The 26620-nt window shown below is 43.2% G+C and overlaps 1 protein-coding gene across 2 annotated transcripts in view; it reads right to left on the minus strand.

The window, feature by feature from the left end:
* Positions 1 to 26461, minus strand: part of ZDHHC14 (zinc finger DHHC-type palmitoyltransferase 14) — a 243711-nt gene extending 217250 nt beyond the window's left edge. For both annotated transcript variants that reach the window (XM_031456608.2, XM_031456607.2), the window contains exon 1: positions 25342 to 26461. In XM_031456608.2, coding sequence (XP_031312468.2) covers positions 25342 to 25589 — 248 coding nt within the window. In that variant the 5' untranslated portion in view covers positions 25590 to 26461. The remainder of the gene's footprint in view (positions 1 to 25341) is intronic.
* Between the last annotated feature and the right edge of the window lie 159 nt (positions 26462 to 26620).

The raw sequence follows: 26620 nt of genomic DNA on the forward strand, positions 1-26620 counted from the left end.
TACACCAGTGGTAGCCCAGATGCACCTGGAAAATTCTTTTTAATCTTTTATTTTGAAATAATTATGGACTCATAAGAAGTTGTAAAAATAGCGCAGAGAGTATCCAACCTTTTCATTTCTCCTTTCCTCTTCTTGTTCAATGTAAGAAAGTACCCATCACCCAACCTGCCCCAATAGTGACATCTTATATAACGAAAGGAGTCAGCTGGCCCAGTCCTAGGAACTTGGACTACACTTTACTCAGATTACACAATTTTCACATGCATTCATTTATCTGATGTGTCTTTGCATATAGTTTTATGACATTGTATCACATGTATAGGTTCATCATGATACAGAACTGTCCTGGCAACACGAACGGCCTCCTCACACTGCCCTTTACAGTCACCCTCTCCCTCCCCGTCTCTAACCACCTATCTGTTCTTCATCTCTACAATGTTGTCCTTTTGAGAATGTTATATAAATGGCATCATACAGTATATAACCTTTTGAGATTTTGGAAATAACTTTTTCTACTCATTGATAGTTCTTAATAGACAGCATCTCCTGAGTTTTATCACTACTCCCACCACCCCAACCCAAGCCCCGGGGTTCTGACTCAGTAGGTGTAAGCTGGGACCCAAAAGATGGCATTTTAACAAGCTTCCCAGGAATCTTTACCAGCTGTTGTGTATGGACCACTGGCTTGGGCCATTTCTCCCACTAATGGACGACTGTGGTATTAAAGATGGAATCAAGTATTTTGCTAAAGGCAGAGAACATCACATCCATTGCTTCCTTCACCTGCCACATCCTACAGGGCTTCTAAGAATTGGATTTGTCTGACGTTCTACTTGCTTACTAGGTATTACCGCAGAGCCTGCTCTTTCTAAGATGACTCATAATTGAGTTTGTGATGAGGGTTTTTTCCCAATTATTTCTAGCTCAAAGGTCTGCAAGCTTTTATATATAAATTCTTACTTTTTCACTCAGGAGTCATTTTTTTCAAATAATACACTGTAACAAATCCAGCCAATTTTACTAGACAAGTGTCCCTTATGCCCAAACAGCACAAAAATGATGTGGCCTGTTCTACCCGCAGTTTCTCCATCTTCCGGGGAAGGTGATTACACAGTCAGTACAACATATTTCTCGACTGCAGTTTGGCTGACCTTTGGGATCCAGTGGATCCCAAATCAGAAATGAAAAACAGATGCCGGGCAGGCTCCCGGCCACAGAGGTTGCACTGAACGCCTCTTAGAACAGCGGAGGGAGGAGGGAGACAAAACCCTCTCCCAGGGGCGCCCTTAGAGGACACAGAAAACCACAGAGGATGACTTTCACAGGACGATGGTGGAGGTGAGGAGAAGGAAGGAAGAAATGAGAAGGCTGAAGGCAATTCTTTAGTTCATTCAATTCCCTGGATTCCGGAGCCTCCGCATTGGGACGTGGGCTCCACCGGGCACAGGTGTGGTGTGTTTTGTCGCCCACGATGCTCTAGTGCTTGACTTCCATGACTCTTTCATAAGATCCGTGGAGAAAGGCATTGACCCAGCACCTCCCAGAGGGGTGCCCCCCCACCCCCTGACTCCTCTCCATAAAAGGTCAGCTCAGAAAACATCACCCGAACTGCTTCCCCTGAGAAGAGCGGAGGGAGCCGAGCTTGCAGCAGGAGCCACGTGTAGGGTAACATGCGGCCGCCCCGCCTCCGGAGGGCAGGAGCCAATCAGAGCTTCCACAACCAAACGCCTGAGGAGCTGTTACCTTAATGCCCCTGGGGGCCCAAAGCATGTCCCACCCAGCTCAGCCTCAGGCTCCCCCTGACCCCCATGTATTTGACACAGCCACTTCCAGGGACACAGAGGCAGGAAGACTGGTTGTTCCCCAGTACCTGTTTGCCTCTTCTTCCCCAGTAACAGGTCTGGCAGGGTACGCAGAAGCTCAGAACAGGCTCCTTTCCCAACCGCCTTTAAAGTTTGGTAAGACCCGGTGACCAAGCCCTGGCAAATGGGATGTGAGCGGGGAGGCCACGCAGCAGCTCAAAGCGGGGCAGCTGGGGGTTCCTCTTTGCCCTTCTTCTCTTTTCCATCCTGATGCCTGGAACTCAGATGCAACAGCCAGAGCTCTGGCTGCCATCCTGATCACAGGAACAAAGGTCACATCCCAGGGAATAAAGAAAGGGTGAAAGGGGGGAGCCTTGTTCTTTGCAGACCTTGGACAAAGCCACCCTGCCAGTCTGCGCCGCGGACCTCTCACGTTTTACGTGGGAGAAAAACAAACTTTTATCTTGATTAAGCCAGTTATCTGGGGAGTGTTCTCTTATCTACAGCAAACCTAACCCTAGCTAAGGCTGATGTATAAAACAGACATACTCCCTACATATCAGATTCTGCCAGCAAAATGACTTCTTCAAGATTTATCATCATTAATATATCTGACTCCTTCCTTCTTGGACCCATTTCTACTTTTGGCCTTTATCATTTCTTTAGCAAAGACTCTCATATTTCCTAGCAATATTACAACACTTACAGCAGCATAGAGGATTCAACATAAAAACAACCTGCTTCTTGAATATTTGTTTTCTGAGAAGTAAATGGTGAGTTTACTTAGCCAAGCGACCCACCCAATCAAAGTTTACTTAGTTCTAAATTCACATGCTGTCCTAATCAGCCTGAAGTAAATGTGGAACACGGAAACAGGCAAACAAGAAGTGTTTGTCCCATAAGACTAATTAAATGAACACACAAGCACCCAGGTCTGCCCTTCTTGAAGGTGAAAGTACACCAGTTTTTTCATAATCATATGGCCAAAGCACTTAAGAGTCCGCCTTTTTTTTTTTTTTTTTTTTTTTTTTTTACTTTTACTTTAGGGCTGAGACAGTTAACTGTGTCCTCTTAGATGAAAAGTGGCTTGGTCTGGGCTGTCTGAAACAATTATTTGGAAAATCTAATTTCATAATGGGAGGAACACTAAGAGTTAGTTTTCCTTCTAAGGGACTGCTAGGAAGTTTTCTTGCATCCATAAATTTTAGCTTAACAAACGGAGATCTGGCCAGCAAAGCCTAGGAAGAATATGAAATGTCTGGGACCTTTATCCAAGCTTTGGCTATAAGGCAGAGGGTGCCCTACCCAGAGACCACCTCTGGGATGCTGCCTGTACTCACCAGCAATGCACAAAAAGAGGAGGCAGGGCACCACCCCATCCCCCGTGGTGGGGCTTCAGGGAAGCCCAGCCTTGCAGAGTTGGCATGGAGAGAAAGGGATGAGGTCCACAAGGGATGAGAGCAGGTCCACAGCCCCATGGTCTAAATCCACATCCTATTTCTGCCACTTACTAGCCAGATGGCTCTGAGCTAGTAGCCCACCCTCTCTGAGCCACAGAAACTGCCTGCATTGTAGGGCCACTTGCTATAAGGATTAGTGATAGGCATCCAAATTCCTAGCCCATAATGAATGCCTGTTACACTTATGGAAATATTATTATATATCCAGGGCATTTCTAACCCAAACTTTGAGAACGGTGCTGCTAAAATGAAAAGCCAGTGCATATATTAATGCCTGACACCTGGGTGTTCAACAAGCAGGACTCTATCTCCCTTCTCCCTGCCTCCCTTTCTGACCTGCTAACAGGCACAGGCTTTTCTGCACCTCACAATGGTATGTCAGTGGGGACTCAGCATTGCCCAAAAAATGGAGAGAGGAGGACTAGAGAAAAATGAAGCAAGGCTGCATGTCCAGTTGCACAGTTTGCGCACCGAACAAAAGCATTACAATTAAGGGGCACTGCTTACATTGCAGACATCATAGAATTATATATTTTGACAATTTTCCAGCAGAGAAATCTCTTTGTTTTAATAAAAAATATTTACCTAATGATAATTTTCTGACAGCTGGAAATAAACCATCTTGAAGGAATGACTTTCTCAAATTTACACAAAGGTGCCCTACAAGTTAGTGATGGCGCCATCAGAATGCTATAGGGAACCTCTGGCTTAAACAGATATTCCTTCTGAGTCTGGGAATATGCCCTCCACTAACTCAGCAAGCCAAATTCCATCCAACTCCTGGAGTTAAATTTTTCTGAAATCATATTCAACCAAAGGTATATGGATTCAATGTCCTAGTCTATCAGTATCATAAACTCAACAGGATAACTTTGATTCCACTTATAGCAAAACCTGTGGCCCCATCACAGGGTCAGGAATGGCCAGACACATAGGTCTCCTTGACCCTGGAATCCTTTCCATTTTCTTTCTCCTTCCTGTGCACCTCTTAGTGCCCTTCCCTCCCAGTCAACCTAAGCAACATCCCTCACTGTCCCCAAAGCAGCTTCCTATTGAGAGCCTCAGGCCTGGTGAGAAAGTGATAAGCTAACACACACTCTGCAGCTGATATGATACAAACTTAATGTATTACCTCTCCCACTGGGAATTAATATTTAAAAGAGCATGCCCACAGAAGGTCAAGGCTTAACTCAACAAACGATGCCAAGGGTGGCATATTCCAAACAGAAAAGAGAACAAAGAGGAAAAGACCGGGGTCTGAGCGGCGGTGGGGCCTGGGAATAAACATCTAGAATTCTCAATTGATACCCCATCTAAGACTTAATATTCATGTAGCAGTGCACACCCCCCTCCATAACACTGAAGTATTACAAAATCATGACAAAATTCCTTTGCTGTACAGTGCTTTATTTTTCAGGTCAAGCATTATGTCTAAGCACTGAACTACAGTCTCACTTGTAGACTGAAAGCATTGCTAGGCTGTTGTAATAAAAAATCATGTCTACTTGAATAAATCATTGCTTAAAATTAAGTTCCTTATGCAAATATGGATTGTAGTCATTAACTACATAACATACTTTCCCCATCATCATCATCAACCATATAGACTCTTGAAGAGGTTGACTGGCCAAATTTCCACACTCCAAATGAGGAAAGAACATTAAAAAACAACCACCTTTTTGAGCCTGCTTAGGGAAGGTTTTGCATGGGATCTTGGTGATGCAAAAATGTTCCCAAATGGGTTTCTCTCCTTGTTTCACATCTCTGGATTCAGATCCTGAGATAATATATTCCTGAACTACTTTGAATATATATTTTTAATTAGCTGGGAAAATAAATAAACAGAAGAGATTCAGCTTCATTGTTCTTCGCACACCATCTCTGAAGGTACATGGGTAAGGACACACAGCATCGACTGACTTGGGAGAATTGCTTTTTTCACCCACTGCTTCTAATTTACTTGTATATATATTTTTTCCTGAAATGCCAGTAGTGCATAAGGAATTCATTCATGAACTCTTAACTCCTGTTGAGAAAAATCTATCAATGGCTAAAGAACATATGAGGAAGAGGTGACGTACAAACAAGCAAAGTAAAAAGTTTTCACCATTTTTCTGTAAATCTAAAATATGCTAAAATTAAGAGTTTTTTTAAAAGCAAGTTATCTGGTGGTTGTGAGCCAAACACAGTGCTAAAGTCTCCAGAAACATTCTCTCCTCAAATCCATGCCAGGAAACTCCCAGAAGCTACTACTGTCCCATTTTTAGAGGAGAAAACTGAGGATCAGACAGCTGCACTTTTGAGAGGAATGGGGAGACTCTCAATAAGCAACTCACAAAATCCACCAAGGCTCCTGTCAGCACCAGGCAACCTAATGAAGCAAAGAATACTGAATAATGCCCCTACTAATTAGTAGAGAAAGACACAAACTTTTTTTTCCCAGAAAACATTCATTTGCCCCTTTCAGCAAGTACTATTTTTATGGACAATAGACTCTAATGATCTATGACTTAATCTGTTTTCTCATCTGTAAAATGGGGCTGATAACAGTACCACTATTAAGGTTGTGTGAGGATTAAGTAAAATAATGCACAAAAGCAGGCACCTGGAAGTTACTGGTGGGCCAACCAGAACCTCATGCTCTGCGCAGGACACCTGTCTGGGCGCACGTTGGCGCTGCTCTAGCAGGAGCCCAGGACCGTGATCTGCAGCCTGGCAGAGGGTGAGCTGCCTTCCTTGGCTGCCTCTTTCTCCCCAGCCGACACTGGTGGTTGAGAGTGTATGTTACGGTGTCACATTAGCTAATGAGATCATACTTGCTAAACTAAGCTAAGCTAATGAGCTCTGCTTAGCTAATCAGCTCCTAAGAAATGAGCTTTCTTTTTTGGTGAATAGGCAGCCCCCAAAGTTAATTCCTATGTTGGTTGTTTGAAACTGGGAATGCGTTTTCCCACCGAAATAATGTGATAAATGAAGGCAAGGCTCTCACACCCTTTTGAATCCTTAAGGCAGGGAACAACAGTGCAGGAGTTCTGGGTCCGTGGGGCATGGAAGAAAGAAATGGACTCTTTCACGGGTTGGGTGACAGTCAAAAATGGAAGGAAAAAGTGAAAAAACGTCATCGACTATTTCACTCTAACCCAACTAAAGGACCACAAATTTCACAAAATGTATTCTTTGGTTCATCACCTAGAAGGTTATTTACTTTCATTACATATTACGACACATCAAAATGGTATTTGCTGGAAGGGACAAGACAAAGAAATTTTGGTAAAACCCCTTTCCCATCCAAGAGTGCTTATTAGGAACTGTATGTGCATTTCCTTGTATGTGCTAAGACTTTAATGAAAGCAGGTGCTCTAAAATAAAGCCAAATCTATGAAGTCGGGTAAAGATTAGCATAATTTTGTATTATGCAATGCAACAAATGCAGTTCAGAAAGCAACAGTATATACACATCACCAGTCTGAGAATATCATCTTCAAATGAGGGGTGAAATAGCTGCTAACTCATCACTTTTCCCGAGAGAAATATAAGCTTTTTTTTTATTGAAGCATAGTTGGTTTACAACATTGCAGAAGAAATACAGGCTTAAAATGAGAAGTTATCAAAAGAATTTCACACTGAAGACAAGTTCTACTGACAGTTATGAGGATGAAGAACGTCATACTCCCTTGGGCTACCTTCCTTAGGTTAAGAAGGGATGTTTGCGGGTGTCGGCATGGGGTAGGAGGCCCCAGACTGGCAATCAGAAGACACACGTTCGCACCCTGCCTTTGCTGTTAGATCTCTTGCGTAAGTCATCTAGCCTCTCCAGCCTCAATTTTCTCATCAGCAAAATGGGGGGATTTTTACCAGTTCTACCATTACATGATCAGAAGTAAAAGGATTCCCATATACAGCTAGTAAAATCCTAGAAGACAGTTTGCCAAGAGATTGACTGGGGTCAACATTAATCATGAAAAAAGGATTATTTTGAAAAGCACCTATGTTTACATATTTCTGTGCTTCTAAAAAAAAAGTTTTTAGAAGTCCATTCTTAGAAACACCAATGTTTCTATTTGTCTTTGACCTCTATGTCTAAACATCGGGTTACTGGTAACAGCTACAGCAATGCCTCCTGTGGAAAGGCTTTAGCATCTGGTGGGTAAATATTTAAGGAGGTTAATGCAAACACTCCACGCATGGATGGGCACCTGAAAATGGATGCAGAAAGTTTGGAAGGCAAGTTTTGGTTGACCCCTCCACACAAAGGCATTATTGTTTTAATGCAGTTCCAGAAGCACTGATTTCATGCCTACTATGTGCCACCCACTAGTACAAGATGCACCGAAGCCATGGAGACAGGCGTGGATTCAGTGAGCTCACAGCCGGCAAGAGCAAGGTGTGCACCATGCGCCCCGCCAGACACGCCAGATGCACAGAAGTCACCACCTGGGGGCATCAGGAAGACTTCGGGGAACACATGTGCTTGAATAAGACCAAGAAAGGGGGGTTGTGTGCGGTCTCCCCAAGCATGGTTGGAAGTGGGAGAAGGATCTTGGGGGAAGCGCACAGAGAGGGTGCAGACAGGAGGCGTGGGGACCTGGCACCCAAGGTGGCAGCCATGTGGAGGGTGCTAGGCTGTGGCGCAGTGTTTCTCAGCATGTGGTCGGTGGGTCATGAAATCAATTTAGCGAGTCAAGAAATATTTTTTAAGTGAAGTATTCGAGAATAGAACAATAGAGTAGAACAGAATAGAGCTCACTGCTCCAGGCTAGAGAAGTGCTGCTTTGTGAAATTTCCATCTATGTGTGTGTGTGTGTGTCCCCTGGATCTCAGCAATGTACTGCTGGGTGTACGTGACTCTTTAAAAGTTTGAAAAAGCTGTTGTTTGGGATGCTGGCTGCAGAGGGAACACCCAGTCATCACCCCATCACTGCCTTGGGCGTGTGGAGCACAGCGGCGGCAGCAAGACTAAAGGCGTCAGCAGCGTTTCCCGAGGTGGGGAAACACAGGAAGGACCTGCAGGGCTGTGCTGGCCCTCTGGCTCCAACCCAACAGCTCTTTAGAGTGAGACCTCAAGGGAAGACCACACAATGGTTTAGGACATCCGTGGAGCAAGGGCTTGAAAAATGAGAAAAGTTCAGCTTCAATGAACTCACTGAGAATTTTGGAATTGGAAAAATTTGTTTTGTGTCTGACAATTTATTTTAGTATATAAATTACATTTGGTGGTGGGGAAGAGGGTTAGCCCCGTACACTTCTTAGCGTTTCTGGCTTTTGAAAGGCTTTAACCCAGCCCTGATGGGTTACACAACACAATTGTGGATGGAGGATGGTGACAACACAATTAATTCTAAGCAAAACTCCCCTTGAATCAAATGTCACCATCACTGTCCCTTTTCAAAGTAATCTGGCCAGTATTTGTTGGGACCCCAGCCTGGACCTGAGCCTGCAGTAGGCACAGTGTGTGACATCAGTTTCAGGGCCATCCAGACAGCCTGCCCTCTGGGAAGGGGTCATGGAGAATGCACAGATCAGGCATGGCCTCAAAAGAGTGGTGACATTCAAAGGAATGAGCATGTGGGAGAGCCCTTGTCTGGGTTCGCTCCAGCTCTGCTAGGAAGCCCACTCCAGTGTGGAAAGTACAGGGCAGACAAGAGGTCCTACTTCCAGATTTTTCTTCATCACAAACCTCTGGGGGGTCTACTTTCTTCTTATGAATGATAGTAACAACCACTGCTTTTATACCTTTGAAACAAGAATCTCTTAAGAGGGAAAAGGCACAAATTATGAAAAGACATCTAACCCTATCTGAAGAAACAGCATATACAATCATCCCTGAGTATCTGCAAGGGATTGGTTCCAGGACCCACGGAGATACCAAAACCCTGGGATGCTCAAGGTCCTCATATAAAATGGTGTTGTATTTGCATATAGCCTATACACATCCTCCCATATACTTTAGATCATCTCTAGATTACTTATAATACCCAATACAATGTAAAATGCTATGTGAATATTTGCTGGCACATGGCAAGTTCAAGTTTTGGTTTTTGGAACTTACTGGAATTTTTTCCCTAATATTTTCAATCCATGTTGTTGAATTCATGGATGTGGAATCCATAGATACAGACAGAGGACTCACTGTACATAAATCTGCACATGGCAGATGATGCAAGTACCTTTATTTCTCATCTCACGGCATGGTGCTTATTCAAAATACTAGAATATAATATTTCTGTATTCTAAATATAGAAAAAGCTAACGTTGGCCCTGACAACAGGTAACAGCACCCTAATTTACCTATGATGTCTTATATATAAAATGTCTCCAACATATGGCACCTTGTGCTTGGCATGCAATACATACTCAAATATTTCTTAGGTAAAGAGACCAAGAAATATTAGCAACAGTAAAAAGATATAGAAAAGTTTCTGGGAAAAAAAACAGGTCGTCTGAAGGAATGGAAATGAGGTTCCTACTCAGAGGGATGATTTTATCTTTTTGTCTAAGTGCTGTAATCAGGAATGCAAGGTCTGATCAACCAGTCTGGTTGTTATAGGTTCCCTCCATAAAATCACATACCTCCTTAATCATTCAAAATCATTATTTTTATCAATGTATTAGACCAGACACTTCAAGTAAAACCATTTTTCTTTGGAGGCCAAATTAACCTGTGGATATCGAGGAAGTAAGCAAGCCATCTGCCAAACCTGCACTTTATGTTTATCACAGATACGTGGTCAGAGCTCTTCCTCTTCCCTCGTGCTGGTCAGAGTGGATGCAAAGAGCAGCCTTATTGGTAGTGGAATCATTATGACTACAAAATGCCTTTCTCTAATCAAAAAATGGAAAATAAGTAAGAATGGCAATATTTATTCTAAACTAAAGAAAAAATAGTTTCATTTGATACAATCTACTGTGTTCCTATAAAACATCTCCACAGTCTTCCTGGCTCAGAAGAGAAAGTGCTTCTTCGAGCCTTTTTCTAGATCATCACTAATTACTCCCATTGTCCTGTCTTAGGTAGAGGGAGCGGCGGGGGGAGGGCGGAATGAAATATTTAAAAATCTTCTTTGGGGGAGACAGTGCTATCATACACTGAGAAGGAAATTTAGTTATATATCAAATTCAGCCTTGTTTCCAGCCTCATCCTCCCTTTTTCTACCCCTAGAGGCAGGCTGGCTCAGCAGGCCTTGGACGCAGCCCTAGAAGGGACTGAGCAGCAACAAGACAACAGTCAGGAGTGCTCTCCTCTGCCACCAGGCTGCTGCTCTACCCTGACACTGCACCCAGTCCTAGGACCACATCCTCACCCTGGTCTCGCCAGGTTCCCTGCTTGAGGCCTTGCTCTGCAATCTTCCCTCACCCAGCACACAGGGGCCCCTTACCCCTACCTCTCACACAAAACCTTCTTGCTGAACCTCAGTCTTAGGCCTGAGATCCTGCCCTCCACTGACACAACTCTCTGTCTCCAGACTCTACCAGATTAAATCACTGAGCCACCCTGGTCCCATCTGTCTGCCTGCTAGCCTGGATTCTCTTTCCCCCTATAGTTGGTTTGTCGCCAAAGTAGTCCTCCCGCTGGGCAGCTGACCCAGCTGCGACATTCAGTTGTGGCTAACTGTAGTGGATGCTGTCGTCAGATGGATAACCCCTCCCACCCCTGCCTGCACCCCACCATGTATTCTTTGAGGTCAAAAGCACCCATTCCCCCAGCTGCCGGAAACTTTGGCATCTGCCAGCTTCCAGCCAAGCCTCTTTTAGGAAACCGCCTGCAGTTGGAGACTGTTGCCTCACCGGAGGTCTGGCCCCCCTCCCTGGGGCAGCCCACATCCAACGGCTGGTTAATGCAAGGGCATGAAGGCCTGCTCCCTTGGCCAGCAAGATTGGGAGGAGTCTTTATAGTGACTTCCTCTGCCCAGTGCACCTCCCTTTGCTCTCACAACAGGGTTGATCCAAGAATGCTCCCTGCTAAATGCTCTGCAGGCAAACCTCTGCCTCACAGCTGGCTTTCCTGGGGACCCTACCTATGCCATTAACCAGGCGAGTCAAGTCCAGCCCATCCCTGAGATAGTCTGCCTCATCTCATTCTGAATTCCTTAGAATTCCACAGATAATCAAGGGGTCCATTTTGTACATCCCTTTTATGATGTCTGATTAACAAGGCCTTCTCTGAGGGTGTATAAAAGCCTTCAGCACTTCCAGTCCAGTTTAACATGAAGAACTACAAGGACTTGGGGTGTAGTAGACAGAATAATGGCTACCCAAAGATGTCCATGCCGTCATCCCTGGTCTCTGTGAACATGTTACCTTACATTGCAAAAGGGACTTTGCAGCTGTCATTAAATTAGAGGCCTTGAGATTGCGCAGGGAGTCGGGGTTGCTCTGGGTGATCTGGGTGAGTCCAATCTAATCACATGGACTCTTTAAAAGTGGAAGGCCTCTCCTGGCTGTGGTCAGAAGGAGATGTGATTATGGAAGAAAGGCACCGAGAGTGGGAATGTTGCTGGCTTTGAAGGTAGAGAGAGGGGGCCACACATCAGCTCTAGAAGCTGGAAAAGCGAAGGGAAAGGACCCCTACGCCCAGAGCTGCCAGAGGAGAACGCCCGCCTGAAACCTGGATTTTAGTCCAGGGAGACCCATGTTGGACTTCTAACCCACAGAACTGTTGGATAATAAATGAGTCACTTTAAGCCACTAAGTATGTGGTAATTTGCTATAACAGCAACAGAAAACTAATACAGGGAAACAAATCTTCATGGCTTTCCACACTTCACTTCTCCCCTTTTGTGCTTATTTGGGGCTGCCACTCAGGAAAGTGCGAGATCTGTCTCGAAAACAACTAGGGTTACCTCTTGGTGATAGGAACAAACCCATACAACATTGTAAAATCAACAATTTCACATCCTCTTTAGAATGAAGAAGAAGGGGGAGGGTATAGCTCAGTGGCTGCACAAAGTCCTGGATTCAATCCCCAGTGCCTCCATTAAAAATAAATAAATAAATATACCTAATTACCGTCCCCCAACAAAATAAATAAATAAATAAATAAATAAATAAATAAATAAATAAATAAATAAATAAATAAATAAATAAAAAGAAAATGGAGAAAGAGAAATTTTTAAAAAATGAAGAAGAATATTAATCTCACATCCTAAGAGATGATTTTCCCAATCAGTCGTAACCACCCATAACCAAGAAGCAGAAAAGCTTAATTACAAATGAGAGGGATTCTTTGTTTTACTGCCACTTCAATTTCTAAATAAAAAAGAAAATGGAAGGAGTTTCAAACTGAAATAAGGGCATAGAGCTTAAAAATAATAACTTCTTACCTTTATTTTTTAAATTTTGGACCAGATAAGAAATAGTTTCTGTTTACACGATGTTATTCGATGTTAAGCCTGACTAAATAATAATTTTATGAATGGTTCTCTGACTTTCAGTACCTATTTACTTTTTAAAAGACAAGAGCATACCTTTCGAAGTATCTGTGCAAAATATGCTTGTAGCTAGTGGGATAGGAACATAAACACAAATTCAGGAGGTCTCCTAAACAGAGTCAAAATCATCATTTGAACATGCATGTTGGGACCATTCCGGAATTTAGTTTGCATGGGATGCTATCTTAAAAAGCAGCAGGAAAATTTATATCAAGTTAGTTAAGTGTGAGATAATCTGAGTAAAGAATTCTTCTCCCTGGCTAGAAAGACAAATAGGCTATATATAGCTGTAGAATTTAACTTGACTTTGGCTTATATGTTCAAATATGCCCTTATCTGCCATCGAGAATGTGTGTATGGGAAATTCATGGCATTAAAAAACCCAAAATAGTACCACTCAAGATGATAAATTGCATTGATTATATAAATCTGAAAGACCAGATCACTGGGAGTCACTGGTAGTCTAGTGCCCACTTCTGAGGCAGCACAGCTCTGCGGATCAAGGTCCTCATAGGCTCCTATTGAAAAGGTCTCAGTCAGTCGAAAGCATGGCAGGCCGATGAGCCAGGCCCTAGGCCTTCTCAATAACAGGGAAGACTGAACATCCTAGCTCAAAATAGTGTCAGAGAGGCCTCCCTACCATGGCCATCTTTCCACATTCAGCCTTCCCCAAAATCAATAGATGGGACTGCTCTACACAGGGACCTTAGAGAACAGAGGTTCTCATCTCTAACTCAATAAATTGTGAGAAAACTAGAAAGTCCTTGAAGACCAGATTTTAAGTTTTGTGCATGCTTCACTTTTCTACATAATGGGCATGTGAGTCTATCATTATAAATGAAACAAACACAACATGGCAGGGAACTTGAAAGAAAGCTGGGAGTGGCCCAGAGGTGATGGGGGCCTGGACAACTGAGACTCAAACTCCTTCCCCACCAGGACACATGTGACAAAGGACACGTCTCCCATGGGAGGTCTGGGCTTGGCACAACTGTGGATGTATTATCTAGCTGCAAGTCCTTTCTCTCCTGCTCAAGGGCATGTTAGAATGGAGGTGGCTAATGAGAAGAGCAAACCTTGACTCAATCGTAATCAAAAACAAATTCTCTAACTCCAGCACTGTAACCTGAGCATAGTTAGTTGCACACTGACTGCTGTATACTCCAACCTAGTCTCAACACTTCACTTGAGAAATTCTGGTGGTGAAGTTTTCCAGTTACTCTGGCTGTCTAACAAACCTCCCCAGAACATACTAGCTTAAAACAACATTATTTTGTTCATGAATCTGCAATGTGGGCAGAGCTCAGCAGGGATAGCTCATATCTGCTCCATTCAGCAGGGTGGCTCAAAGACCAGGGAGGTGGGGAATGTCACCAGGTGAAGGCTCACTCACTCACATGTCTGCCTCTGAGCTGTAAAGACTCAAATAGTCAGAGGCTGGAGTAGCTGGGGAATCTGTGGGTACCTCCATCTCTATGTGGCCTAGAGTCTCTCTGCATGTCCTCTAATTATGTAGCTATACTTCTTACATGGCAGCTCAGGGTTCCAAGGGACATGTCCCAAGTAAGAGAGAGAATGAGAAAGAGAGAACTCATGCACCAGGCAGAAACTTTATCACATTTTCTAACCTAGCCTCAGAAATCACACAGCATCACTTCTGCCATGCTCTGTTCTTTAGAACTGAGTCACTCAGGCTGGACCATGCTCAAGGGGAGAAGAATTACACTCCATCTTTTTTTTTTTTTATGGGAAGAGGGTTAAAGATTTTGTAAATGTGCTTGAAAACCACCACAGTAAGTATGGAAACAGAGAGCAAGAATACAGCCTAAGAGACATTAAAGGAAAAGGTCAGTCTAATGTGATGACTGAAAGCATGAGAGAAGGGTGAAGAGGGAGAACGCTTCCAGGATGAATTCCGGGAAATAGGAGCGTTTTCTTTAATGAGAGTGGTGGAGCCATGAACAACGCATTTGGTTTTCAATGACTTGCTTTCTGGGCACCAGAGGACATTTGGGTAAAGACCTCCCCAGGCAAGAGGAAAGGCAAGACAAGAGGGCAGGTGCTCTAAGCAGGGAAAGAGAGAGAGAGATGAAGTCACACTGGAAAAGGTAAGAGTATCACCATGATGACTCAAACTTGCTTGAGAAAGTAAGAAAGGCACGCAGGGAATGGGCAAAGTTAATTAAGGGCAAGGAGGACAGAACAGATATAATACAGAAGAAAAAGAAATAACTAAAGGTAAGTTAAAGATGAACATCCTAGAAGTTAAAGGAAGAAATTTTCGATGCGGGTGGGGGGGAGAGGGAGGAGTCACAGGCTCTTACACCATTAAGAGAAAAGGAAAAAAAAAACTTTAAAAAAAAAGAACACTGCAGTTTGTCAAGGAAGTAGCCAGGAACATACATTGTGGGGGCTCCTTTTATTTCTACTATCTGTAAAAGGAGAGGCAGTAATTTCTCATCTCAGCAAGTAAGACTAACGCCTTGAATAGACTCCAGTGTTTTGTGTTAAAATAAGCTATCTCTCTGTTTTTGTGACAAGTGCCTGAAAACTACTAAAAGATGGCAGATTATAAAGCTGAAATTCTTTACCAAGTGAGTTAGACAGACAGCCACTCCTCCACTGATAAGACTATCTCAAGGCAAACCACAACCAGCCCCAGAGGGCAGTTGGCTACACCCTCCTCTATCAGGCACCTTGTCCAGCCCTGTCACATTCTGACTTGACACTCTCAACAGCAAGACCAGTCTCCATGGTCTCTGAAGTCAAAAGTTTTTAAACCAGTTTTTAACCCAGTTTGAAGATGTATGGAAATTATTTTATTACTGTATCTTAATGGTCTGATCTGTCCAAATGCCCTTAAAATGTTCTAAAATAAAACAGTCTCCTTATAGTGGAAAGCAAGCCTACTTCAAAAATCTCTAGGGGTGACAGGGAAGTCTACTGCAATGGTATGATAGCGCTCAGCTGAAGGCCCAAGGAGGTAGGGGGAAAATAGGCCTAAATTAAGGATAGTACAGCCTCTACAAATAGGGGGAAAGGGACACACACACACACACAAAGCTGTCACATTTCTCTTCATTCTGGCCCTGATCACAGCAAAGGAAGAGATTTTTCTTCCTCAAGTAGAGCATTAGGGAGACTTAAGAGTCTCCAGGTGCTGAGGGCTGACGGTTCAATCAGAAATCCCTTCTATCAGGACTGTCAACAAAAACCAGCTACGGAAAAGAGGTTGGTAACAGGATCTTAATTACAGGTACTCTGAGGGGCTGTAGCTAAGCTAGACGTGAGATGCGAGAGCTTCCAAACCCAGAGTATTGTAAGTGAGGGGGGAAATGTTAAAGCTTTCTCTTAAAAACCAATGAAAAACTAGCATCCATTCATACTATGAAGATGAAGATGAAATCTGTGATAAAGGACTTCACTCATCATGGTGTACATTTCTTTAAGCCTTGCTATTAATTGTATGCAACTTCAATGATTAGTTGATAGTCTTTATCACTTTGATAAATATTTTATCATCATGTAAAAGCTTAACAGACTGTATCCCATGCTAAACTCTCTCAGTTACCTGGGCCTAAGCATTTCGGTCTACACATATAGTCATTGCCAGGACACCCTTAAGAAGAAATCAAAACCTATGAGGAGGCAGCCTTGTATATTCTACCCTATAAAATTACAGTAATGCCAAGAATCAGTAAGAATCAAAGAAAGAAATATTAGAAAGAGTATTAGGAATAAATTGAGCATATTTACACAAACCAAATATTATAGCAGTAAACTAAATACACATACATGCAACTACATAAATGAATCTGAGAAACACAGTATTGTTTTAAAAAATCACAAGTTGAAAGCTGTAAGAGCAATCACTCCCGACTCTAATAATGAGAACAAGCCAGATTAGCTACAAAAGCAGTTTTTAAAATAGAGAAGGGAGCTGAGGATGCAAAGAAGCCTAAATGTGTCGAGTCCATCTCAAGAGAAAAAGGACCAACAACTGTTTTCATTCCTAGCAAAGTGGCAGGAAGAACAGGAATCCACCACAGAGAGGAGTAAGGAGAAACTCACAAATTTTTAATCCGTTTTAATGGCCACATGTGGACTGCCATAAGGACAGGAATTTCAAGGAGTCCCAGCCATAGAGTAGGTCTGCACCACCAGCCAACTCTTCCCCATGGATCTTCGCCAAACACATAGCAAGAATATACCAAAGGCTTGGGATAGGGCAGGGGAGTTGAGAGACATCTGCCCTGACACCTATGGCATCTTCCCCAAGGGTAAGGCAGGAGTCAGAGCATAAAAATGAGAAAAATCTCTCTCAGGCACTCAAGCCTTCACCCAGAGCACTGCAGCAGCCATCCAAAAGCTGAGACAAGATAGTGGGGGAGAAAGAGATTCCCTAGGTATAGAAAGCTGGGGCAAGATTGCAAAGAAAACTCTCCAGTAACCCAAAAAGCTGGCAGTCTGGCTGAAAGACAAATCTTCCACAGTTCAGTAAGCTGGTGTTGGGCTGTGAAGCACAAAGAGTTTTGCCAATCCCTGCTAAAGGGAAAATCTTGATTCTTCCCTCAAAACATCTGAAGTTAGTGATGAAATGAATCTAAGTAAAGTTTCATCAAAGCCCACACCCATTTCAATTACAAATGGCATTGACTCAGCCCACATGCTACTGACCTGAAAGAAGGGTATGACCTTTTAAATTACTGAAGCCTCTGCAATTCTTTTACACACAATACCTAGCATGCAATCAAAAATTATGAGGGCCACAAAGAAGGGAGAAATTGTAAGCCATAGTCAAGGGATGAAATAGCCAAAAGAAGCAGACCCAGAGATGATAGATGTTGGCATCACTAGGCAAGGACACCAAAATAATTATTTAAAAATATGTTAAAGGATCCAGTAGAAATATGGACATAAACAGATAGAGAATTTCAGCAGAAGAATACAAATTATTTTTTAAAACTATTAAAAACTTTTTTTTTAAATACAGAAATGCTCAAAATAAAAAATAAGATATCAAAGAGGGCTCACTGTAGAGAGGATGCACCAGAGGAAAAGATCAGTAAACTTGAAGACAGACCAACAGGAATTATTCAAACTGAAACACAAAGAGAAAAAAAAAAAACAGTAAAAAAATTTTTTAAATCCAAGATGTATTGGACTATATAAACTGGTATTATATATAAATAAATGGAGTTTCAGGAGAGAAGAGTGAACAAGGACAAAAAAATTTTGAAGAAATAATGGATGAAAAATTTCCAAAACTGATGAAAGATACCAATCCACAGATTCCAGAAGCTTTAAGTAAACCCGAAGCAGGATCTATATAAGGAAAACCACACCTCAGTGTGTCCTCATTTAGCTGTTGAAAACAAAAAATGAAAGAGAAAATCAACAGGAAAAAAAAATTCACCCATACATACAGGGGGAAATGCAAATAATAAGAGCTAAGTTCTCATTAGAAATAAAAGAGGCCAGAAGACAATGGGCTAACATCTTCAAAGCTCTGACAGAAAAAAATAAAAAATAAAGACTGTCAAACTAGAATTCTACATCCAGTGAAAATATTCTTTAAAAATGAAGGCAAAATAAACATTTTCTGGAGCAAAAACTAAGAGGACTTGTCACCAGCAGGCCTGCATACAAGAAATACTCAAAGAAGCACTTTAGGCCAAAGGGAAATAATCCAGATTAAAGAAATAAAGAGTACCAGAAATGGTAAATATGTAAGGATAAATACAAAATTCTATTTAAAAGTATCTCTATCTTATATATGTACAAATGAATATGTGTTTTTATATACATATATATGTTTTGTTTTAAAGTACATTTATTTTATATATGTATATATATTTATCTTTCTTTTAAATACTGTTGACTGCTTTTAAATAATAACTAATAGATTTGTATCATACACAGATATAAAATTTATGACAATAGGAGTTCAACAGGTGGGGTAGGAGAAGTGGAATTATAACATTATAGGTTCCTTATATTATTTCTGAAGTACAATATTACTATTCGGAGGTAGACTATAAGTAAAGATGTATACTCTAATCTCTTAAGCAACTGCTAAAAAATTATAAAGAAACATAGCCTGATTTTTTTTAAAGGAAATAAAAATGGAATATGAAAAATATGCACTTCACCTAAAAGAAAGCAAGAAGAAAAAAAGAAACAAAATACATATTGGATAATAGAAAGCTAATACCAAGATGATAAACTTTAACCCACCAGTATTGGGACAAAGGCAAAATTAAAAGTGGACTGTTGTATCCATGTTAAATTTCCTGAAATTGATACTAATACTGTGTTTGTATAGGAGAACATCCTTTTTCTTAATTGAAAAATTTGGATATAAAAAGGCATGACATTTGCAACTTACTCATCAACGGGTTAGATGGGGGAGGGGAAGGAGGGAGAGAGAGGTTTTCTTAATAGAAGATTTCATTTTTTATATATATAAGAAATTTTTCTTTATATTTTTAATATAGAAAAATAAGCCAAACTAAACCTATTGCTTGGGAATGCATACATTCAAAAATCTTGAGGAAAAGAAGGTAAGGCATCAATCATGACTAAGCTCAGGTAATGACGACCTCAAGGAGGAGCAGGAAGATGGGGCATGGCTGAAACCCAGAGGATACATGAGTAGATTCAAAAGTCCTGGTATTGATGCAGTTCTTGAGTGAGTGGTAGTTCCACACATGCTCTTTATAGTATTTCATTTGAACACTTGCATGTGTGTTACATAGAATCTTCTGTGTCAATCTAACATTGCATTTTTTAAACAGCAATGGTGAGTGGAGGGGGATTGAAGAGATAGAAGATCATCCAGTTTATAAAAATTAGTTTGAATTGGGAGTAACTTTTATATTTCATAGAGAACTAAACAAAAGCATTAAGATGGTCCCCAACTCTCACCTGAACCAACTGACATTTCATCAGATCCATATTACTAGATGTAACTAATTATAAGCATTTATTGACCACCACTGTTTTCTCTTTCCTAACAGCCTCAGCTACAAAAGAATGAATACACTTCATTGAAATCCTTACTTTAAATTCTCTTGCTAAGACATAATAACTCTGCCTTGAAAAAATTATGTGCAACATTGTACTGCAGAAAAAAATTTCCAGGTTATGTAGAAATAGCCCATTAAACAATGACCATCGTTACCCTGTTAGGAAACTCCAGGAGTCCTTTCTGCATAATTTGATGTCAATTCTCACTAGATGAGAGAAAATGTAAGTAGTCAATAGAATCCTTAAGTGTTCTAGTTTAGAAATTCAAGTATCCAAAGTCAAGAACCTATAAAATGCAAAATATTTCTAGGTGCTGGTGGGTGGTGGTTGGGTAACCTTTCTTTCTTTCTCTTTCTTTCTTTCTTTCTTTCTTTCTTTCTTTCTTTCTTTCTTTCTTTCTTTCTTTCTTTTTTTCTTTCTTTCTTTATACATATCTCCCTCTTTCCCAGAGTGCTTTATTTGTTTAAAATGTTTAGTTAAAAAAATAAAGAAAAAAATGGAAAGAAGTCTTGGTTAGTGGAAAGAACATCTCAGTTCTATCACTAGTTTTCCAAGTGACAAAGAAAATCTTTTACTTCCTCTGCTTCAACTAAAGCATTTGAAAAGGGCTGATACTAGGTCTGAATTCAGGAGAATTACATTGATAATGTTTCTAAGGCAAATGTGTTCTATAAGATACTGTTAATCATGCATTTTATTAACAATCACAACTTTACAAAATGAACAACTGAAGCACAAGGAAGTTATTTTTCAGTGTGTTTCAACATTACCATATTTCATTAAATGATAAATATTTACTGAGAGCCTGCTGTGTACCAGGTACTACTCAGGGTACTGGGGGAACATCAGTGAACAAAAAAATGGAGTCCCTACCCCCATGGAGTTTACGTATTGTTAATCATGCATACAAATGAATACGTTAGTGAACTCATGTCAAGAGGCCATTAAGGCTTTAAAACCACCTAAAATTCTTGTGGAGCCACAGTGGGTTATAAAGGGTCCTTGACTCCATCTACTAAGTTAATAGGGAATGTTCGCTGTAAGACCCTGATGGTCACCTACCATCATCTACCATCAACCCCATGGTGTTCTATGATCACAGCATGGCCAGCATGTGGCAAAAAGAAAATGGGACACTTTCCGGATGTTTTCTGAGATGATGGAGAGCTTGATGCAGTTAGGAACAGGACAGTTGAGAAAAGACAGGATCCTTATGTATTATAAGGGCAGTGCCCTCTACTAGATAATAAAGGATTTCTGATCTAAAAGGGAGGAATTATTATTGGAAATGGCACTTTTGCTTATGGGGGACAGTCCCTTGTTCCATCTTCAAGGCAAACATGACCCCAGTTCCACTGACTATCAATTATTCACCAATTATTTCAGAGGGGATGAGCCAGTGAAAGGAGAAGGAGAAGGAGGATGAAGAAATGAGGGGAAGTGGGAAGGGGAGGGATAGGGAAGAAAAGAAAAAGGAAAATATGGCTTTAAAAAAAAAAACACCAATGGACTTCTAGGTGAGGAGAAATTTAAGAATGCTCTCACATTCTCAAGTATTTCGGCCCTGGTAACATCTCCAAACTGTCTGTGGCTTCAGCACAGAACTGAGAGACTGTCAAGTCCAGGATCTGAGCAGGCCTCCCTGGCCTCAGGGGGTGTTCCTGAAAACAGGACTTCATCTGTACCCCAGTTCATCCCCTTCCTTCCACTCCTGTGATCAAGACACTATGAAATGTCAATACTTCCAGGCCAAAGACTTTTTTTTTTCTTCAAATTTTCAACTCTAAACAAAAGCAGGCTGCATGTGTATGTATGTCAGAGAGAAAGACATTGATAATGTTCACTGATCTTTTCAAACTGCAATTCTAGGGGTGTGAGAGTGAGGACACTACAGTGAGTCTTTGATGCGCCAGCCCCTCAACGAGGGCAAGGAGCAGTGAGATGTCTGGACAGCACCGCAACCAGCTTCCGCCCTTCTCTCTTACATACAGCCCTGAAGTGCTGTCACTCCACATCTGTACTCCCTGTGTCGAATGAAAGATGCCCAAAGATAAACAGTCCCGCTCTGTTTGACAAAGGCTGGAGAGTTGCTTCAGGTTGCTTCTAGTTGCTTTCAGTACTGTGTCCCTGGTTCTCAGACGGTAGCTCCAAAAATGGACATGAAATCCAGTCCCTGCCTCTCGAAGGTATCCTTAGTGCTCATGCTTAGGGTCTGGATAAAAGCGGTCCCCAGACTTCCCTGCAGGACTCCCACACTGAAGGGGCAAGAGCAAGCCATTCCTCAGACTCACACGATCTTTATTTTAACCACAGACTAGACAGCTCTGCATTTTTTTCAGCCCTAATATGCTATCACTGTCACACTTGCTTATTACCCCACAAACTCTCCTTCATAGGTTCTTAGGAAAGGGTGACCAGAGTTCTTGGGAGGCGACTTCTAAGTTCTACTCTAATAATATGTACCATTTAGTGAGTACTGTGTATCAGACACTGTACTAAGTACACTTCATTTCATCTTCAACATTTAAAGGTAGATATTATTAATCCCATTTAACAGATTGGGAAACTAAGGCTTAGAAAAGTCAAATAATTTGTCTAGGATCATACTTCTGGGGAGAATCTTGGGATCTGTCTTTCCAAAATGCATACATAACCACTATTTTATACTTGGAAGAAGAGCAGCAAAGAGCATCAGAAAGGGCACTGTCTTCAAGGTGGGAATAATCATTCTACCCTGCCTTTCTCCCAGGGTGGAAGACGGCATCAACACCTGTTGCTGCATTCCAAGAAGTCCACTTCTCTTGGACAAAATTCCTTGTCCATCTGTTCGAGGTCAGGAAGGGGAGGTGGGATGAGAGGAGTTGCAGGAATAGGAGCTCTAAGAACTAAGTCTAGAAGTTGTATGTCTTCTCCTCAAATTTCATACTTGCCTTTGTATAACACTATGGAGAAACATGGGCCCTACAGTTTAAAAATGAACTCTGCTAATATTAAAGTTATTTAGACATGAAATTAATCAAAATAGGCAACAACAGGTTATGTGCTCAATAAATAACTGAAGGAATGACAGAAGGAAGGCAGGCCGTGAGCAGGCAAAATTGGCATTCTCTCTTGATCTCTCCTAGCTGGCTGGTATTTCATTTCCTCTGCTTGTGACTAATTGGTTCTCTAAGTCTCTATCAAATTAATTTGGTCAAAGTTATTTAATTTCACTCTGTCATTAGCAATGCTAAGAAACTTAAAAGCAATACAGTGACAAATACTCTTTCCAAAGCATAAGAGTCTACAGTTTGAGCAGCCCTATGATTTTTTGCAACTAAGGCATCATGCTAGGGTAGGCCTATTTTTCTGAAACTTCAAGCTCCTTAACTGAAGCAACACTCATGGAGACCAGAAACACACATACACATAGAGCCAATCTAAAAATGAAGCTGCCAACAGTAGCTAATAAAATCCCAGGGTGTATGTTTATTCCTCCATTAGGTAACACAACCCTGACGCAGAAAAGGATCCCTAACAACCTGCTAGTGAGGACTTTGGAGAACTCTTGGAAGAAACACACACAGAGATGAAGAAGTGAAAATGAATTTATGACGGTTTCGTTAAAAGCAATGTTTGAAAGAAGAAAACAAAAGACGGTGAATAATAACTGGAGGGGACCCCTAACCACACAGTGGGGATTTGGGTGTACAGAGAAAATGAAATAGTCGTGATCCTACATGAAACACACTTGTGGGGAAAGCTCTGCAACACAATCACAAAATTATCCCATTTTCTCCACTCAAAATTGCTAAAAAGAGCAAAGACTCCAATGTAGATCCATTCAAAACTTTTTTAACAGTAGGAACATAGTGGATACTTTCTATCTAGTGGACCACCTGTAATGAAAGCCACTGTGAAAAGGGTGGCATTTCTGTTCAACCAGATGGCATCATCATTTCAGTGCTGGAATTTATTCTGACTCAGACTGCAAGCTCACCAGAACCTCTGGCCCCTTCCTCCAGTTCCCCAAGTCTGTAAGGACAAGAGGCTGGCTCTGAATGGGGAGAGGGGAACATTTCTCCTGTCCTTCTGAAAACCTCTTCACACCCTTATCCTCCCATCCCCAGGTCCCTCAACAGACCCCACCAACTAGTCTCAAATGTGTGCAAAAGTTAAATGTCTAGGAGAGACCTGGAAACTTTACACAGTCAGAAATGGAGGAGCTGTGCGTAAGAAAGACTGGGGGAGGTGAGGAGCTTATACCTGCGATCTTTCTCCTCACCTGTTCTGACTCAATCCTGTTAAAGTTGTTCATCATAGCACAATGTTCAGATTCAAAATGTTTCCCCTCAGGGTCAGGAGGGCCTTAAGTGAAAAGTATTATATTGTCAAGAGATCATTCATTTCTGTTTGAGACAGCATTTGGAATATCAAACACCAGGCACAAAATCGGAGCTTACTAATACTTACCAGAGACAAAAGTAAATATACACAAAAGGTTTTAATTAACCCTACCCAACAGAAGCATAAAGAGTATCATGCCCCATAATAACTAGGATATGGAAAAGCAAAGAAGAATTCCCAGTAAATGTATTGCTTTTTTTCTTAATTGGAGGTGGGTAATAGCTACAACTTTCATTGAGCATAAGAGACCAAGAATTACATAAGAAGCTGCATTGCAAATGTTGGACCCAAAAAGAGCAACTGAAATTGATTCTGGAATGTGGTTAAACTACTTTATCTAATACTATTAATAAATAAGAAGATCTTTCATTAGTTGGCAGGAGGATAGTTGCTACTGGCCAATTTGATCTTCCTGAAAACAGCGAAGACATGCATGCACTTTTTTCCAGATAAAAGCCGTAAAGTTCCAAAGTATTGTTTCTGGAATCGGAAGTTACCATGCAGTGTCATACTTTTCCTGAACAGGCCTGAAGTCTCCTTTCACCTGTTCCCGATTATTGGGATGGAAGGGGAAACTGTTTGTTCAGAACATTTTTTATTGAAACTTTTTTACAAGTGATGAGTTTAGAAACCTCATAGTAAATCAGCAATTGTTGATCAAAAGTGAGCATCTAAGAAGAATGAAAAATGAAATTATCCTTCCAGGCCATATGGGGTGGCCCACACTTTGAGACCTAAAATAACCAAGATTTCTCATTACTCAGCGAAGGTATGTAGAAGATTTAGTAAACTGAGCTTAACAAGATGCCCTACAGCTTGTGGGCAGGAAAGGAAGTCGATTCTATTTATCCTTGCTTTAGGAATCTGCCTCATCCCCTCTTCCCACAGAGGGCTACATCTGGGCTGGTTTGTTAGTCTCCAAACTCCGTAGAGACAGAGCCAAGAATCAGCCACCTGCGAGGTGCCTCTCAACCCTTGGGAGCAACGAGGCCGGCACACCTTACAAGTGTCCCCTCTCCCCTCTCCTCCACTCCCAGAGCCCGACCCAGAACTGCATTTATCTCTGGGGACCGAAAAGCAAACAGACCTTTAAAAGAAAAAGAGGGAAAGCGGGTTTGTATTATATAACAATATACAATAGATAAGGCTTCTAGAAAACGAAAGTAGCGAGAGGAGGGGCAGGGGTCGGGGGAGGCGAGGGGTGCCGGGCGTCGGGGAGCTTTCGCCGCCACTTACTCGAAGGCGAAGAAGAGTCCGCTAGTGACCAGGATGAGGATGAGAGTCAGGTAGAAGACGCCTGTCTGCCGGGCCATCATAATCCTCCCATTGCAGAAGAACTTGTTTCTTCCCGGGAAAACCTCCCATTTTCTCCGGGCCGCGATTTTCTTCTTCTTGTGGGGCGACTCCATGGGGGAGGAGCTGTGGGTGCTGATCTGACTGTACTCGCAGTCTTTCATGGGCCCGCCGCCGCCGCCGGGAGGCATCCACGAGGGCAGCCGGCTGGGGGCGCACACCCCCAGCAGCCCCCCGGCCGCGTGGGCCCCGCCAAGCCACGACCGCCGCCGGCCGCCCGGCCGCCCCCCGAGCCTCGGGGCCGCGGCCCCTACGCGGGCTCCCGGCTCGGCGACAACTTTGCCGAGGACACCCAGGTTAACCCTTTGGGAAGCCCAGCTGTCATAGCCGTTTCTCCGTCCTAGAGGGACAGTGCTCGCCCGCAGCCCGCGGCGGCGGTCCTCAGTCGCTTCCAGCCCGCGTGCCGGGGCTCCAGGACCCCGCGGGGCGCGGGGGACTGCCCTGCCGACCCCCGGCTCTCGGCGAGCCCGCCCCCTCTCACAGACGCTCGCTCGGCCCCGCCGCCCCCGGTCCGCTGGCCGCGCCTCGGCCTCTGCCCGCCGACCCCCGAGCGCTGCGCCCCGAGGGCACACGAGGCGGCGGCCCCGGCGCCGGCTTCCTCGGGAGCCACTTCAGCGCCTCGGCCAGGTTTATTCTAATCCTTCCTCCCGGCGGCGGATCCTTCCCAGGAGAGAGCGATGGAAACTGGGAGGCAGCTCGCGGCCCCGGCAACCCCTCCCAGGGGTGGGGAAATCAAGCACGTTATTCTGTCAGGAGCGGGCTCGGCGACAGCCCGGGCGCTGCTTGCGCGGCGACCCCGCACCGGCGCGCCTGGCAGCAGAACCGAGTCCCCGGCACCCGCGCGGGGCTGCCGGGGCCGCCCGGGCCGAGGGTCGCGGCTGCGGCTCGCGGGCTGCGCGGCCAGGGGCTCCCTCGCTCCCTGTTGCCCCATAGGAGCCAGGCCCGGCGCAAGGAGGGCCGCCGGGGGCGGCGGAGCGCGTCTCAGGGCCGCGGGGCGAGCGCCACAGACACTTGTTTGCAAGGCTGAGCCTCGGCGCGCGCGCCGCGCTCGGAGCGGGTCCGCCTCCTCCCGGCCGGGTGGGCGGTGGCCCGTGCCTCGCCCGCCGGGCTCCTCCTCCGACTCCTCCTTCTCGCAGGCGAAGCCCGCACGGGCTCGGCGGGG

This window comes from Camelus dromedarius, chromosome 6, assembly GCF_036321535.1.
Source record: "Camelus dromedarius isolate mCamDro1 chromosome 6, mCamDro1.pat, whole genome shotgun sequence".
NCBI lineage: Eukaryota > Metazoa > Chordata > Mammalia > Artiodactyla > Camelidae > Camelus > Camelus dromedarius.